Here is a 17,098-nt window from a genome sequence, read left to right on the forward strand (position 1 = left end):
CTTGGACTTCCCGTCGGTTACGTATGGTCCCGACGGACATTTTTTGACCTCATAGATCATTTGACGATCCGATGATAGTTTCCCCTATCCGGCTGAGACGACTCCTGGCTCTGTTGCCAAAGCTTCCGATTTGCGAGCGGCATCTACGCAATTAACAAGGTATACAGTCTACTAGAACTGATTTGGGAACAGAACAGAAAACAGCTGGCACGCAATGGCTCATGTGCCACGTACGAGGTGGACACTGCTTTGGCAGCCCACTTTAGGAGAACAGCGGCGTGGAAGGGAACATGGATATCATGTCAATTCCTCGCCCTGCAACAATCAACCTGGCAACGGACTCAGCTGATTAAGAATCATCATCCTAGGCACTTCAAAAGGGCGCAAGGCACATCAAGAAATCATGTTTATTGTGCGATGTGAACCTTTGTGATGAGAGCAACGCGAGAGCTCCCGGTGAGGGGACGCACGAAGCCTCTGTTTATTCATGTGAGTATCAAGTAACACCAATTTCTTGATCTTGGATACTTGAGGTGCCTTTCTACATGAAAGAAAGATACTGGACTGTTTGCCGATCAACACATCACCCGAAGCCTCCAAGAAGGATCGCATAACATACTGAATAGCCGAAAGGGTACATGTATAAGTGGCCAATTTCAAGATCCAAGAGATTGGTTTGTTACTATACCAGACTTCTGCAATTTTCCCCAGGGTCTCTTGGGCATGGGAAATACTCTCCGGTGCCTTACCCACTTATCCAGCCGGGGAAGCCCCTCTCCAGGTATTCTGCTCAACCCTGCAGTGCGGAGCTATGTCTGACGATCTTGAGACAGTCCGGACGCTCAAGAGACGTTAAGCCATTATCGGAAATTTGAAAGTCCTTGTTCATAAGCTGCTAATTGATTGATGCCTCATGATGTATTAACCGGTCTCAGAAGTGTATTCTTATGTCGAAGAACGATGCCGGAGTTCGGCACCAATGTTCGGCACCAATGAGCAACGATCCGGCAAAAGCCGTCGCTTACGGGAACTAATACCCTTTATATTACCAGACTCATGTTATCTTGTACAAGGGCAGTGAAGTCTGCATTGGCATAATGGTCTAGAGATCGGAAAGAACCGATGGAAGGCCGTTATGTTCAGGATTCCATAGAACGAGAATCGTGGGATACCGAGATCGTCAGAAGCTGGAGTTTGTTTGACCTGCTGGGACTTACATGGATCTTCGGCAGTCAACATCGTTTCCACTCAAGACAATCCGATAAATACTATATCTCTAGTTGATGTTGTCTTTGTTGTCTGAAAACTGCCGGTGTAGATACCGGTTCTGTTCGGTAGCATGGTGTTTTCCCTATCCCTACCAGCAATTGCAGGCTGTATTTTGCCACTTCTGTCAATTGGTGTGACTTCAGCCTCGAAGTCAGGAATGAACAAGCTCCAGCCTTGTGATAATGAGGGGTACTAATGCCTATTCAATGGACCTCAACATTGCACTGGTGTACCCGACGGACTTGCCCTTTCTGAGAACAGAAGTTGATGAGCCAAGACCACCAAGCGGCTTCAGAACAAGGGATGTCCGGTGGGCTTCAAAGCTTAATCATAGATAGGCAGCGGAGAATTGCGATTAAGGTGTTATGATCGGCATGAACATCCATGGATCATTGAACACACATGGCGGTAAGGCAAGCTGCCAGGCACAAACGCTGAAGAGTGGGAAAACTGTGAAAGTGCCAGTAGACAGCTGGGTAGATTTGCACCACACCAAGTCGTCAATTTGTGCAACCTTACTACACGTGGTGCCATTATTGCGCGTGTTCAAGCTGATACGAGTGCTGCATTCACCACCGTACCAGAAAAAGAGTAGCCGTCGTGTGTGGAACAAGTCACATCAAGCGTTGCCTTAGAAAGGCCGAGGCGGTCATCATGCGCTTTAACCGATCGCTCTGGACTGTCAAACTGACTAGGACTTCACGACAGCCTAGAACAGAGTGGACCCGAAGTTTCGGGGCTCTGGTCATCATTATCAATCTGCAAGGGCAAGGAAGTCTCCCCGCGGCTAGGTTTGTCGGAAAGGAGATGATTGGTAAGTTCGTTTGGCTACCTGCCTTCATCCCAGGATCGAGACGTTGAAAGCGCTTACGCTAGACACAGGCCGAACAAGGAGACCCTGTAGAACGACATGAGGTTGAAAAGGTAGTCTACATAGTTTGGAACTAAAATTCGGCGTCGCTCAATCAAGAAAAGCCATTCGACGATTCCGTTGACAACGGACGCTTGCTTCAAGGTAAAAAGCTTGAAACATCGTCAAAAGTCTATTGGTCCCCATGTCCCCTCATTTAGAGTTCGTGTCGAAGCCTTCAACTTGCGTCAATTCTTGAGCCGCTGTGCCGTAATGCCGGATTTCGGTCGTCGATAGCAGGCAGATCTCAGATAAGTTGTGTCTTGGGAAGTAAGAACGGGGTTGATAAGCGGTTGGCAGCCATGACGTGTGAAGGCATATCGGTGATCGAGGACCACAGTCAAGGACAGCAACTGATCGAAGGAGCTCCATCCATACGCTTCTCCCAGTTCATCGCAAGAAACTGCGTTCCAGACGCCGCGGCGGGCGTTAAAGAATGTGGGAACCGCTGGTCTGTCTGGAAAGTTCCCCGCGTGCTCCGGATATCATTCCTCAGAGGCGTGAGATATGAACCAGGAAGGTTGTCAATCCTCATTGATAATTGATCCTACCTTTACAAAATCGACAATGATCAAGCTGCAATGAGCTATGCGAGCCCCGAAAGCCAGCAGCTTGTCTCATCTGAACCACTCTGTTTCTCTCTCGCCAGGAACCACATCCAAACATGTCGACGACGGATGCGATTGGAAGCCACATCTGCGCCAAATAAGCACATCTCCCTCGATTGGCTTAGAAGGGAAGCTGTGCTCATACTGGGAGTTGGCGAGTGCAGAAGCCGAGGCCACGATCCGAAGCGACGCCCTTCAAGGGGTGACGAGCGGTCCGAATTCGCTGCGACCACGACGTATCGACGACGCCATGGAAGTCAGCAAGAACCTGTGCGGCGATGTCTGGAGAGGCCAGCAAGGTATGGCGCAAGCGATTAGCTGCGGCTTGAGCTGCACTTCGGCATGCCAACCGACCGAAGACTGGGGGCTCCTTCCTGTTTTGGGTCAACCACCAAAACCAACACCGTCAAATAACCGCGGTGATTCATTCACCACAAGGAAAGGTACTGCAGGCAACCCATTCACCACGAGGAAAGGTACTGCAGGCAACCCATTCACCACGAGGAAAGGTATTGTGGTCAATTGTGATTGGAGAAGCGAATAGCTGACGCGCGCTTCAGGGCTTCTCAAGCTTGCAGACAGGAAACTATTCAGAGAACTTCAGAAGACGCAGGGCGGGAACCAAGTGCCAGTCGTGATGGCCTGGCTACTCGTGTTCCTCGGCCCTCCAGGGCTCGACCTCCTATCGATCTCTTTGTGCGCGATCATTTTCTATCTTGCCGCCAAATACATTCACCGAGCTCTTCTCTGCCCCTTGTCAAAGTTCCCTGGTCCTAGACTGGCAGGTGTTACCAAGCTGTACGAGGCTTATCACGTTCTCATAAAGAACGATTGGCTTGAGAACCTTGAGTCCCTTCACGAGAGATACGGCAAGTTGTACTCATAACCTAGAAGTATACAAGATCTGACAGTCACTCCAGGGCCCATGGTGCGAATCGGTCCCAATGAATTGCACTTCAATGACCATAAGTTCTGTCTCGAGTATCACAAGCGTCCCGATCTTCTGAAGTGTGACAATTACTACGGCATTTTGAACACATTGCTTGGCGGTTTGGCCAGTCCGACAAAGCACAACCAAAGAGCAGCAGCCATGAGACCAATCTTCTCGGGAAAAACACTGACCCAGTACAATTCCACGCTCGACAACTATCTCGAGTCACTCTACCTACGCTTGAACGATGTTGCTGGTAATGGGGATGTCGTCAATCTGACGCACTACCTATGGGCCTTTACCAACGATGTCATGGTGTCGTATCTCGTCGAGGAAAATTATGGGTTTCTGAGGGTATTCGACCTGGAAACTGTTCATGACAAGACGCGAGCGTTCAATGCTATCGACCTGGCCACCATACTGAGGTGTATGCCTCCTGTCAAGCTTCTCCTTGACGCGTTCCCAGTTATACGGTCATACTCGCCACTTGGATGGCTCGATACTGTAAGTAATTCGCAACCCAATTGAGGCCGGTAGTGGATCTTTAACACATGAAAGCTTGTGTCTAAGCATGTCACGACTATGGTCAAGTCCTGGGACGATGAGAACAGCCACGAAGGTATCCTGTCCCGGATGTTCAAGGAGCTCGGAAACGAAACTCTCACGATACAGGAGTCATCTCAAGCAATCTTCATCGGAAACGAATCTTTACTCAGCAACTTGACATTCTTAGTACACCATCTCGTCCAAAACCCCGACTGTGTGAAGAGAATCAGGTCCGAACTGGATGCGCTTGACCTCGGCCTGTTCGGACACCGTATCTGGAGAGACCCGAGGTTACTTCATCTGAAGTACTTGGTATGGGTCTACATTTCTCTCTACTCGTGGCTTCCATAATGCTGACTCGAATCAGGACGCGGTGTGCAAGGAGTCAACTCGACTGAGCTCTCCGGGTTGGCATCGCCAGCCAAGACAGAGTCGTACTCCGGTTGACTACTACGAAACTGTCATTCCCCCAATGGTAAGTTTTTGTTGCGTCTCTAAGAAATCATAGCTGCTGACTTGCTACAGACAAGCCTGAGCTTCACTTTGAGGCTTCTTGAGCACGACCCAGAGCTGTACCCCGACCCGAACTCCTTCATACCCGAGAGATGGCTTGGGATTAGTGAAAGCTCGAAGGAAGCCAGGAACAAGACGGTCACGTTTGGAACTGGAACACGAACATGTCTTGGCCAACAGTGAGCTTTTCTCATCAATATTCGCCATTTCTCTCTGAAGCTGACGTGCACTTCACCCGCAGTATTGCCCAAAGGGTTTTGCGCAAAGCCATTGCCAGTCTGGTTTACAATTTCAACATCTCGCTGTGGGATGAAAAGCTTGATATCGCAGAGGGTTATAGATACCTGAACACGTACCCGAAGAAGGGCCACGAGGGATATCTCAAGGTCAAGCTGACGCCGCGGTTTGGACATCAAACATGATGACATTCTCATGAATTACATGATACCACAAGATTCCCTTTAGATGACGCATCGGGAGATTCCCAACAACCCTGCATTCAGTAACAATCATAGCATAATAATCATTGATTCATAAACGAAGCGGCAGACTGCCCACCAGTCTCTTGTCACACTCCCTTGCATGTGACCGATTATCTACAGTCATATGTCATATGAAATATTCGTCCGTGATAATTGCGTCAAAGCCTATGCCGCTATAGTATCAGGCGGCATAGGTTGATTCGCTGCGATAAGAGGCTTCGGCGGCCATTCTCCAGCATCGAAAGGACATTCAAAGTCGTGAACTCCAGACTGGACCACGCGAATCGGTTCATCAGTCTCATCGAAACCCTTCCTCAGTTTCGAGGGCAGCGTCACAGAAGCCGAACAACTAGGCGGAACAGCCAGCTTCATTCTGAAGACGCCGTCCTCCAACTTCCACTCGCAAGAAACTAGTCCGTAGGGTCCATCAAAAGACACACGCGCGCTGGTAAGGTTACCCCCGGGAACAGGACGCACGCGGATCGCGCGCCAGCCCGGCTCAAGCGGCGAGATACCTCCAACGGATCCATGCAACCAATCTGCCACACTACCTAGCGCGTAGTGATTGAAGCTGGTCATCTGGCCCGGGTTGATACGACCATCCGGAAGCATGCTGTCCCAGCGCTCCCAAATGGTCGTCGCGCCCATGGCCACAACCGCATACAGCCAGCTCGGGCACATGGTCTCAAGAAGCATGCGGTATGCCAGCTCAGGACGACCAATCTTAGTGAGTGCGTGTGAGATTACCGGAGTTCCGGCGAACCCAGTGCTTATGCGGAAGCGCGCCGTGCGAACGAGCTTTTCGAGAGCGTTTGCAGCTGTCTGACGCTGAAGAGAATCATGTGGGTATAAGTCGAACTGGAACGCAAGACCCAGACCGGTCTGAGAGCTCGACATCAGGTTGCCTTCCGCCGTGATGTATCGCCGTTGGAATAGCTTCTTCAGTCGTTCTGCATCCTCGGCGTACTTCGCAGCGAGATCATTCTGTCCAAGGGCAGCACATAGGCCAGAGAACACCAAAGTTGTGTGAACAAGATACGCGTTTGCAACGAGAATACTGTCTGTCCGACCGTTTCCAGGATCATCAGGAGGGGCTGTAGGATCGAGCCAGTCAGACAGTTGCCATTTGTCTGGGTTCCAGAGGCCGTCAGGGGCGCGATCGACTCCTTGATCCAGCCAGGTTTGCATGCTTGTGAACTGGCGCTCAAGAAGGCCCTTGTCGGAGCTGTACTGGTATAGCACGCTTGGAGCAAGGACAGTCACGTCGTCCCAGACAGCTTGTGCGATGTGCGGCCAGTTGGGGCTGATGGCCAGGGGTACTACCAACGGCGGAATACCTCCTTTGCCCTCTTCGAGCTGTTCTGCCGCAACGTCTTGAAGCCAGTTGCCAAGTATTCCCAGCGTGTCGTACAGGAATGTCGCTGTGGGGCAGAAGACTTGCAGGTCGCCGGTCCAGCCGAGTCTTTCATCTCTTTGAGGGCAGTCAGTTGGGATAGACAAGAAATTGCCTCTCATGGACCAAACAACATTCTTATGTAGTTGGTTGACGTGGGGATTGGAACACTCGAAGAAACCTCTTCGCCTCATGTCGGTATGCATAACAAGCGCCTCAATGTCGCCGGCTGAGGGAGCACCTCCAGGCCAGCCGTCAACCTGGACAAACCGGAAGCCGTGAAAAGTAAACTTCGGTGTCCAGTCTCGAAGCTCGTTGCCTGAGCCGATGATGGTATCGAAGCACTTGGCATCTCTGAGGGGCCTTGTTCCAAGTTCGCCATTCTCCATGACCTCTGCATGCCTGAATGTGACTTTCTCGCCGGCATCGAGCTTGAGAGATTTGATGAGAAGCTTTCCGACCAGATTCTGCCCGAAGTCGAGGATGACTTTGTTGCTCTCGCTTCGGAATACCTTAATGCAAGGCTTCGTTTCGGTGACTCGGACAGGAGGTGCATCGGGAGCCACCAGTTTTGCCTTCGGCCAGGGTAGTATCTTGGTTCCAATTTCACTGGACCACTTCGAGTCCGTGAGGTTCCATCCCTCCGTCTCTTCTCTCGAGTCGTAGGTCTCACCATCGTATATCTCGCTGTTCGTGATCGCGCTTGGGGAGGAAGACCAGGTGCCATCCGACAGCAGTGCCCAGGGCTCGCAAGGTGAGCCCCTGACCTCCAGTTGTGCGAAGAGGCCGATGATATCACCGTATCTGAATCGGATGCCCCCCTTGAAGCCAAGTCGTCCAGCATACCACCCCTCACCGACTTCAACACAGATTGTGTTCTTCTGCCCAGGTAACAGAAGGTTCTTGACGTCGAGTATGCGGTATACCAGTCGATGTCGGTAGCTCGTCCATCCCGGTGCCATGCACTCGTCCGTCACTGGCTTTCCGTTGATAGTTGCCTCGAAAACACCCAGGGAAGTGATATACAACCGGGCCGAAGACGAACTGAGGTCAACATCTTCGGGGAGCACAAACTCCTTGCGGAATCTGATGGGTCTCAAGGGACCGCGAGGACCAATTTGCTCGGCCGACGTGATGAAGTTTGCTTGGAAGTCCTTCGGCTGAAGCAAAGCAGCTTCCACAGTCGCTGACGCCGACCATTTGCTTGGCTCTTCGGTCTTGTATGTATCGTTCGAGAGGCTCTTTCCGTAAACTCGGACACGAACTGAGGCGGATTCTCGTGAGGCAAGATCTCTGGCAGGCCATGGTACCAGAACGGACTGGTCACTCGTTTCTCGGAAGGTCCGGGGTTTGTTGTCGGAAGCGAAAATGACTTCGAGTTCGTACGCAGTTTGAAGCCAGTCAGCAATGGTGGACTCACTCGCCTCGAATCGCCATGAGATTCTGGGTCTGGAGTATTCCACCCCGAGGCCACTGTGATGGTGCTCGAACACCGGCTTGGTAACGGTAGGTGAAGTCATGATTGGGAGCTTCGATCGATACTAGTGAGGAGTCTAAGAATGATGCTTGGACTCAATAGGGTTACGCGAATGAAATACTACTAGATCAGTCAATACGTCTCGTCACGATCTGACCGTTCCGGCCTAATGGTGACCGAGTCGGGGTGTTCTCGGTGCGAGACATCGCGTTTCGAAGCAAAGAAGTCTGTAAGTTTCTAATCATTTCAAAGGCGGTCTTCTTTCCGCAAATGCCAAGGGTTCATGCCGATCAACAAGCAACCGGAGCTCATGCGGGCGTCTCGAAGGATCGCAAGACCACCAGATGCGGAGTTACCGCCTCCCCCGCAGGAGCACGAACTCGCCTCCACGACTTCGCTACGACTCTATGACACCCCTAACATCGACTCTCAACATAATGGAACGATTCTTGCATGGGTTTGCAATCCCGATCCCAGGTTTCTGGGATCGGTCTCCTGTACTGCCGAGGTCATCGGGCTACCTTTGTACCGAAGGAGGACCTAGCAAAGGAGGCAACAAAACAGTTGTAAATAAGATAACCCCAGATTTCCACTTGCATGATGGAACCACAGTTCCCCAAACGTGCTTTTACTCCACACCCGGTGTCCCTATCAGCATGAACTTCCTCATCGTCGCTGTGGCGCTTGTCGCTGCGCAGGGCGGCTTCATCTACGGTTTCGACTCTGGTATGGCAATGATCTCGACTTGATTTTGCAATGTTGACTGACGGTCTGCCTAGGGATCATTGCCACAACATTTGGCCATGATAGCTTTAAGCTTAAAATGTATGGACCTTCGATGGTCAACACCGCTTATACAGGTAAGACCGTAAGCCAGTACGCTTGGTTTGCCTCCACTGATCCATGCTAATCTCATCGTTGTACAGGCGCCATCGTCTCCGTCTATAACGCAGGCCAGGCCATCGGCGGTATGACCTGCGGTTACCTTGCGGATAAGTTCAGTCGAAAGTACACGATTCTCTTCGCATCGATTTTGAGTTAGTCCTTGTATTCCAAGGCATGATTTTGAAAACGCTGACAAGAAGATTTAGCCATTATTGGCTCCGTCCTCCAATGTGCCGCGATGGAAGTCGGTATGATGATTGCCGGACGTCTGATTGCAGGCATAGGTTGCGGAGAGCTCCTTTCCGTCGTCCCCATCTACCTCGCCGAAGTTGCACCACCCGCTCGACGTGGTCTCCTCGTCGGTCTCCAGGGCATGATGATAGCGTGCGGCTTCGGGCTCGCAAACTGGGTTGGTTTCGCTGGTGCATTCGCCTCGGGAGACGGCCAATGGCGGATTCCACTGGCAATGCAGCTCCCCATCCCGGTCGTGCTCTCGGTCATGGTCTTCTTCGTGCCCTTCTCGCCCCGTTGGTTGATTCTCCGCGACCGGTACGAAGAAGCCAAGACTGTGTTGGCAAGCCTCCACGGTGCGGCCGACAACGACGACTTGGTCGGCCGAGAACTCATCCAGATCAGAGAGCAAATTCTCATGGAAAAGCAACAAGGCAACATGGGCTGGATCGCAGCCATGGGACAGATGTTCTCACGAAAGTACATCCGGCGTACTCTTACGGCTGCTTTCATCGTCACCATGGGTCAACTCAGCGGTTCGTCGGTCATTCAGAACTTCCAAAACATCTTCTATGCCACGGTTGGCTTCACCGGCCGCACTGCTCTTCTGATTAGCGGTGCATACGGTATGATGGGTATCATTGGCCAGGTCATCTACCTCGTCGTCGTAGCAGACCGCTGGCCACGAACGCGTACGCTTTGGAGCGGATCTTTGGTTCTGAGTGTCATGATTGCTCTCTGCATGGCCTTGAGTGCGGTCTACGGCACCCAGGACAATGAGAATGCCGCAGGAGCCCGAGCCGCCATCGCAGCAATCTTCCTCTACTCCATGTGCTACGCCATCTTCTTCAATGCCATGATTTGGGTTGTTCCCTCAGAGCTGTTCCCATTCTTCCTGCGAACAAAGGGCCTCGCGTTTGCGGTGGCTGCGAAGTCGGTAACTGCCATTGTTCTCTCGCAGATCACCCCTCTTGCCATCGCCAACGTCAGCTGGAGGTTTGTTTCTCCAGGCCTCATGATCACTCCCGTTGGAAATGCTTACCAGTATCCCGCAGATATTACTCCCTTTTCATTGCGACCAACCTAGCTGCTGCTGTTTTCTATTTCTTCTTCCTCCCCGAGACGGTACGTTCCTTCCATGACTGCCAAAACAGCTGTATTCTGACGAGACGCAGTCTGGAAAATCCCTCGAAGAGATTGCAGAGTTATTCGGAGATGATCTGGCGACGAATCGTCTCGGCGAGCTTGATGTAGATGCCAAGAACGGGATTGGGCCTGAAACTGAGTTCCACGAGTTCTCTGAGCGACAGCCGGACACTCGGGATGAAGATGTGCCAAATCGCGTCTAAATTGAGCGATGGTAGATAATGTAACCACAAGACTACGATAGACCTTCAAGCACATCAATATGCAAAGTACTTGGCAGCCATCCGAAACTCCGCTCAGTGCCCGTCATCGGTCTAAAGACACTGAACCGCGTTTGAGACTTCGTCAGCCATCCACCCGAGGCGTCTCTTGGGTCAAAGGTTCGGCGTCGTTTTGTACAACTATCGTCCGTTCCTTATGATGTTATGTCGCTTGCTCGCCTGTGGTGATACCGAGAACAGCGAAAGCTAGGGGAGTGCTTCGGCCCCCGATACTCCCCGCAGTATCCAGAATGGATACCCATGCCGGTGTGGGGCCGTGGGACTCGCGGGGTCAACGGTCTTCTACCCGAGAGGTGACCCGGACAAGCGCCAGGCTTCCCCGGACGAATCGATGGATCAATTCGGGGGAGTCACAAAGCTCCCCCTAGCGACGCGCCGCCGTCACCCCCTCGGTCGATATTCTCCGAACCTCCTTCTGGAACATCATTCCAAGTGAGGCGTAGATAGCCACAAGTCCGAGCCACATCGGAGAGAAAGCCGAGAATCGGACTTGATGGCCGATCGTAGTTAAGAGCGAGCAGTCACGTAATGAGGGTTATGATCGTGAGATACAGTGTTTCTCAGCCTCAAAAGTCGTCTTTATTATCATATCTTCAGCCCTGGTCTGCAAGTTCAAGACTCCCACTTGAATGCCGTCCGTTCATGTAACACCTACGTCATACCCTCTAAGACCCTCACATACCATCCGCACAATACCGCCCTACACATTGCAGCTGCATACTCTCATTGCAAAGCTCATTCACTCTCAAACATGGAAGCAAACCACATCCTCATCACCGGCGCGGCCGGCTTTATAGGCCAAGAGCTGACAGTCGCTCTCCTGCTATCCTCGCCCACAATTCACCTCACAATCACCGACATCACCACTCCAGCAATCCCCCCTTCCTCCGTCATCCCTGACGCTGCATCACGAATCACTGCGCTGCAGACGGACCTCACATCTCCCGATGCCGTGGCAGAACTACTTACGCATCACTCCCGCTTCAATGCGATGTACCTCCTGCACGGCATCATGTCGGGTGGCGCCGAGGCGAACCTCGACCTCGGTCTCCGGGTGAACCTCGACAGCCATCGGTACATCCTTGACGCCATTCGCCAGACGACCTCGCCTCATCGCGGGACGGTTGTGGTCTTCCCCAGCTCGTTGGCTGTTTACGGACCGGTTGGGGGACAAGTAGTCACCGAAACGACGTGCCCTACACCCCAGTCCTCGTACGGCGCAGAAAAGCTCATTGTCGAAACCCTAGTCGGGGATTACTCACGCCGTGGGCTTATCGACGGCAGAATCGTGAGATTACCGACCATCATCGTCCGTCCGGGAGCGCCGAGCGCCGCCGCCTCGTCGTTTGCGTCGGGGATCGTGAGGGAGTCTCTCAAGGGCGAGCAGAACATTTTGCCTGTGGGACCCGAGCTCCCTATGTGGATTTGCTCGCCGAGGACGGTTGTTGCCAATTTGGTTGCTATCAAGGACACCCCGCGGGAGAACTTTGGACTGTCGAGGGTTGTGAACCTGCCGGGTATCACTGTGACAGTCGCGGATATCCTCAATGCATTGGAGGTTGTTGGAGGGCCAGAGGCTCGGGCTAAGGTTACTGAGCAAAGAGACCCGCAGATCGAGGCCATCGTTGGAAGTTGGCCGGCGCTTTTTGACGTTTCGAAGGCGCTTCAGCTCGGCTTAGCCCAAGACGCGGATATCGTGACCACAGTAAAGGATTTCGCCGATCGACTTCGTTCTGGCCTATAGTATAAATAATGACCGGTCACATCAAAGATAGCTATTGAAGAACAATACTGTGGGACTGCAGAGTAAAAACCATAAATCGTCTATGCATTTTGTTGTCACACGGGGTATCTAGGGTGGTTGCCTGCGACTCACGTTCATCCCCTGAAAGAAATCTCATGCCCAACTCACAGCGACGGAAAAGAAAACAGCAAAACCGCAAATGCTTTGGTACACTCCACGATGCCTAGTCATCCCACTCCTCGTCGAGCTGGTCTATCAACCGATTCTCGTCTTCGCGGTTGCGTCCTCTGCTAGGTGACCCAGAGAGGTGACGGTAGCCGCGCCTCCCAGGCAGAAGCTGGGCACACGACGACGTCGCAATGACGAACATATCCTGGCACGAGATTAGCTTCGCGTCTAACAGCGTCATCTTTGGTCTCAGCTTACACTGACAAACCCCCAAATGCCGGCCCAGAGACTGTAGTTAGGCAGCTGCCGCCAGCCACGGGCGTGGGCGACAGTCCGCTGATAGAACACGCCTCCGCCAAAGTAGACCATCACGGCGATGACGAAGATGATAGCAAAGACACTTCCGGGACCAACGCTGCCGGGCTGGTGGGGCTCGGCTCTCGGACAGGCGTGCTGGGAACGAGCCTCGAAGAAGTAGGCGCAATCATCGGGATCTGAGCCGACGAAAGAAATGTGGGCTGCTCCACCAACCTGCTCCGTGTCGCAGTGGAAGGAGATGGTCGCAGACTTGCGACGAGTCGTTGTATCGTCTTTCTCGACGGAAATCGTCTTCTTGCCATCGCCCGATGCCGCAATGAGCGTCCTGTCTTCGTCGTCGGTGTACCTGTTGTAGGAAGCGCCGTCGTGGGTCATCGATCTCTTCGACTTGCTTTCGCCGCATGGAGAGCCGTTCTTGTACTGGAGAACCAGAATGCGCCCGCGAGTCTGGATATCCATATTTGTCTGACTATTACGCGCCTTGGTTAGCCTTAGAGTATTGAGTTGCTCGCGAAGAGAATGACGAACCCGATGGAGAAGATCTCGGTTTTATATCTGTAGTATGCGCTGACGTTCTTGGACTCGCCAGGGCGCAACCCCACCACATCTTCGACGGAGTCGATGACAGGCGCGCAGATGTTCAGAGTGAAGTTCTTGCCATAGTCCCAGCCTCTAGCGTGGTAGTCTGTCGTGACGGATCCCTTGGATGACTTGCCATCCTCAGCCTTGACTGCGATGTCTGGACGCAGGTCGTAGAAGGGCCCTCCGGATCCGCTCTTCGAAGCTGCCGTGCATGCCGGCACGCTCGTTGTAGTCGAGGTGGTCGAGGTATCGGCGGCGGTCGCTGTCGCAGCTGCTGCGAGGAGCAAGAGAAAATTGGAGGAATGTAAGAAACGCATGGTTCTGAGTCGGCTTAGTATCGAATAAGGGGTCCAGGCAGCGATTGGAATGGTCGTGAGCGCGGGCGTATGCGCTTCGGATCGCAGCGGAACTTTGGTCGGAGAGAGACTAGAACATCAATTGCCGGTGAATGAAAGGCTCAATAATGGAAACTGAAGCGAAAGATGCAGCTATGTCTTTACAATTCGACCAGAATCTTGTAAACGTGGTCGAAGGGGGCGATTGGCAGGACAGTTCGGGGGGGAAATGCCGTATTGGAAGCCACTTGGTCATTCGTCAGCCTTTCACAGGGAGATGCTGATGGGACGGGAGTGACGGGAAGGGGTGCATTGATTGGTGGACAGGCGCTCCTTGCAGCACCCGGCCAGGCTGCATTCAGTGAGGTGCGCTTCATTTTCCGCGCCCGTCTCGGCAGGATCACGTGTAGCAGTGACCTGATTACATAAGAACTCGAGCTGATGCTTTGGTAAGCACGAGTGCACCTCTCAGAAACGGCACTTGGCAACCACCGATGGCCGCGATAAGAATGGGAGCTCCTTATCGCTTGAGGTACGTACACCGGTGGATTGCTGTAAGTCAGACGGCAGCGAGATCTCATCGCGATCCTTCCAGCCATTGTCGAATCACGTTGAAGAAAATGACTTTCTAACCTCATGCGCAGCGCTCAGGAACAGAGCACAAAGATCCCTCCGAATTGAACCTCAACCGGGCATCTAAACTTCATATCGTCCGATGCTTTTGCATGTCCTCCCGGAAGCCGTGCCCCTCGGTGGAACCATTCCTCCGGGGGCGCATCCCACCGTTTCATTCTCGAAGCCGCGCGGGATCCAATCAGACCAAGCTAAGGCCCTAGTAGCGTCATCGACCTTCGTGAACCCGCCCATGAGGTCACCCGGAATCCCTGAGTTCCGGCGCAAGTCATCTATAGCCTCCATTCACAGCCTCCTTGACGACGAGGATTCGACGTGGACATCTTGTCGAAACTTCGTCTTCGTATTCCCACGTCGACGGGCAGACTACATATAGCGACATTCCCGCGACCTTCGAACATTTATTGTTGCTGGATAATTGCACACAAAACAAAACACGCGACGCGTCTTCCTGCCAGCAATTTCACGATGGCCAAGTCGACGCAAGACGCGGCCCAACAGCCTCATGGCTACCACTTTGGAGGACCGTGTGTATCCCGCTTTCAATTGAATCCTGCTATCGTACTTACTAATTGCTGTCTGCAGTATCGGAACTTTTGGCATTTCAATCATCCTCCCCGTTCTCGTCTACGTTTTTGCTTTCGCCTGCAACGACATCTCCGGGTGCCCCGCGCCGTCCCTTCTCGACCCCAAGAACTTGACCCTTGAACAACTCAAGCGCGAAGTCGGCTGGCCTCAGGAGGGTGTCTGGGGCCTTGGCAGTACAAAGGTTACCGGCATTGTCCTGGGATACTACTTCTTCAATGCGCTCCTGTACCGTTTCCTGCCCGGCACTGAGGTTGAGGGCGTCCAGCTTGCCTCTGGCGGCAAGCTCAAGTACCGCTTCAACTGTATGTACAGCTGTCACATCATGGACCTCTTCCGTTACTGACAGAATAAGCGTTTGCCTCTGGCATGTTCATCTTGACCCTCTGCCTTGCTGGCACCGTTGCCCAGGGCGCTGAGTTCCCTGTATGGACGTTCATTACCGACAACTACATCCAAGTCGTCACTGCCAATATGCTGGTTGCCTTCGGTACAGCCACATTCGTCTATGTGCGCAGCTTCAGCGTGAAGCCTGGCAACAAGGAGAACCGCGAGCTGGCTGAGGGTGGGCACACCGGTAACCTGGTGTACGACTGGTTCATCGGACGAGAGTTGAACCCCCGCGTTACCATTCCCATCATTGGCGAGATCGATATCAAGGAGTTCATGGAAGTTCGACCCGGTCTGCTCGGCTGGTCTCTGGTCAACTTTGCTTGGATGGCCCAACAGTACCGCACTTACGGCTTCGTCACCAACAGCATCGTCTTCACTTCCGTCGTTCAGACCATTTACGTCATTGATTGCTGGTACAACGAGCCTGCGATCCTGACTACCATCGACATCATCACCGACGGCTTTGGTTTCATGCTGGCTTTTGGCGATGTTGCGTGGCTCCCCTTCATGTACTCGCTCCAAACCAAGTACCTGGCCGCGTATCCCGTCTCGGTCAGCCCTCTCGGCATGGCTGGAATTTTCAGCGTTATCGGTGTCGCGTTCTTCATCTTCCGCGCGTCCAACAGCCAGAAGAATGCGTTCCGCAACAACCCCAACGACCCGAGCGTTGCCCATCTGAAGTACATCGAGACCAAGGCCGGCACTCGTCTTCTGATCACTGGCTGGTGGGGAGTCGCGAGACACATCAACTACCTGGGCGACTGGCTGCAGGCGTGGCCTTACAGCTTGCCCACCGGCATGGCAGGATACAAGATCGTCTCCGCTGGAAGTGATTTCGTGGCGTCTGGTGTCGCAGGAGCCTTTAAGATGGCTGATGGTCGTGAGGTTATCCAGGGTGACGCGCGTGGATGGGGAATTCCCTTCACCTACTTCTACATCCTCTACTTTGCGATTCTGCTGATTCACCGCGACCGCCGCGACGACGAGAAGTGCGCGCGCAAGTACGGCGAGGACTGGGAGAAGTACAAGAAGATTGTCAGGTGGAGAATCCTGCCCGGCATCTACTAAGACATCAAGACAATCTTGAGATGTTCTTTTGTCGGAACGCAGGGCCGGGTTATGGAGACAGATGGGGACGGATGGGGACTCTCTTCGGGCCGTTTTCTTGACTCGTGGGGCGTGGCCAGGTGCGGCGTTCAGGACTGGCGTTGGAACTTGGGCAACGGTTGCGCATGTGGCGTTCATGGCTCATGTGGGCAAGCGATCTTGCTGAAGCAGATACAAGCATAATTTCACGTCTTCTACACCACAAATCACGGAGTGTAATGCGGTCGAGAAACGGAGACAAACTTTAGCCCAGCAGTAAGCTTCTTTCCTATCTCGTCGTTCACCGAACCCAGCTACGCAAGTAATGACCCAACCAATAATGGTTTGGCACATGAACCGACGTCTTTGGGCTTGTCCGTCCCAAGTTTGACAGAGACCTTAGACAGCCATTGGAACGTTACCTGCTCTGCCTGCCGCAAATGTACGTCAGACCAGACTTTGATGCGGTCTAGCCCGGCCTGGCAGCCACGCAGCCTTGGTCATTCATTCTCTTCGGACTCCCCTCTCGAGAGATGCAGCGATGAAGCTTCTCCAATATCAAGCAAACGGGCCGAAAAGGTC

The 17,098-nt window shown here is 52.9% G+C and overlaps 6 protein-coding genes across 6 annotated transcripts; 4 read left to right on the plus strand and 2 right to left on the minus strand.

The window, feature by feature from the left end:
• Window positions 1-3,877: 3,877 nt before the first annotated feature.
• On the plus strand, window positions 3,878-5,199 carry CkaCkLH20_07112 (cytochrome P450; the record flags this gene model as incomplete). The annotated part of the gene is made up of 5 exons (XM_038889829.1): window positions 3,878-4,222; window positions 4,277-4,576; window positions 4,632-4,739; window positions 4,790-4,956; window positions 5,019-5,199. 5 exons carry the CDS (start codon window positions 3,878-3,880, stop codon window positions 5,197-5,199), a joined length of 1,101 nt encoding a protein of 366 aa, XP_038744753.1.
• Window positions 5,200-5,424: 225 nt separating this feature from the next.
• CkaCkLH20_07113 (alpha-rhamnosidase) lies at window positions 5,425-8,172 on the minus strand (the record flags this gene model as incomplete). The annotated part of the gene is made up of 1 exon (XM_038889830.1): window positions 5,425-8,172. The coding sequence occupies one exon, from the start codon at window positions 8,170-8,172 to the stop codon at window positions 5,425-5,427; it is 2,748 nt and encodes a 915-aa protein (XP_038744754.1).
• A 613-nt stretch (window positions 8,173-8,785) lies between these two features.
• Window positions 8,786-10,594, plus strand: CkaCkLH20_07114 (sugar transporter; the record flags this gene model as incomplete). The annotated part of the gene is made up of 6 exons (XM_038889831.1): window positions 8,786-8,855; window positions 8,909-8,989; window positions 9,056-9,166; window positions 9,221-10,241; window positions 10,301-10,370; window positions 10,421-10,594. 6 exons carry the CDS (start codon window positions 8,786-8,788, stop codon window positions 10,592-10,594), a joined length of 1,527 nt encoding a protein of 508 aa, XP_038744755.1.
• Window positions 10,595-11,423: 829 nt separating this feature from the next.
• Window positions 11,424-12,416, plus strand: CkaCkLH20_07115 (NAD dependent epimerase/dehydratase; the record flags this gene model as incomplete). The annotated part of the gene is made up of 1 exon (XM_038889832.1): window positions 11,424-12,416. The coding sequence occupies one exon, from the start codon at window positions 11,424-11,426 to the stop codon at window positions 12,414-12,416; it is 993 nt and encodes a 330-aa protein (XP_038744756.1).
• A 223-nt stretch (window positions 12,417-12,639) lies between these two features.
• On the minus strand, window positions 12,640-13,801 carry CkaCkLH20_07116 (uncharacterized protein; the record flags this gene model as incomplete). The annotated part of the gene is made up of 3 exons (XM_038889833.1): window positions 12,640-12,789; window positions 12,843-13,371; window positions 13,431-13,801. 3 exons carry the CDS (start codon window positions 13,799-13,801, stop codon window positions 12,640-12,642), a joined length of 1,050 nt encoding a protein of 349 aa, XP_038744757.1.
• Window positions 13,802-14,920: 1,119 nt separating this feature from the next.
• Window positions 14,921-16,498, plus strand: CkaCkLH20_07117 (uncharacterized protein; the record flags this gene model as incomplete). The annotated part of the gene is made up of 3 exons (XM_038889834.1): window positions 14,921-14,979; window positions 15,038-15,342; window positions 15,393-16,498. The coding sequence occupies 3 exons, from the start codon at window positions 14,921-14,923 to the stop codon at window positions 16,496-16,498; spliced, it is 1,470 nt and encodes a 489-aa protein (XP_038744758.1).
• Window positions 16,499-17,098: the final 600 nt, after the last annotated feature.

Source organism: Colletotrichum karsti (genome assembly GCF_011947395.1).
Source record: "Colletotrichum karsti strain CkLH20 chromosome Unknown Scaffold22, whole genome shotgun sequence".
NCBI lineage: Eukaryota > Fungi > Ascomycota > Sordariomycetes > Glomerellales > Glomerellaceae > Colletotrichum > Colletotrichum karsti.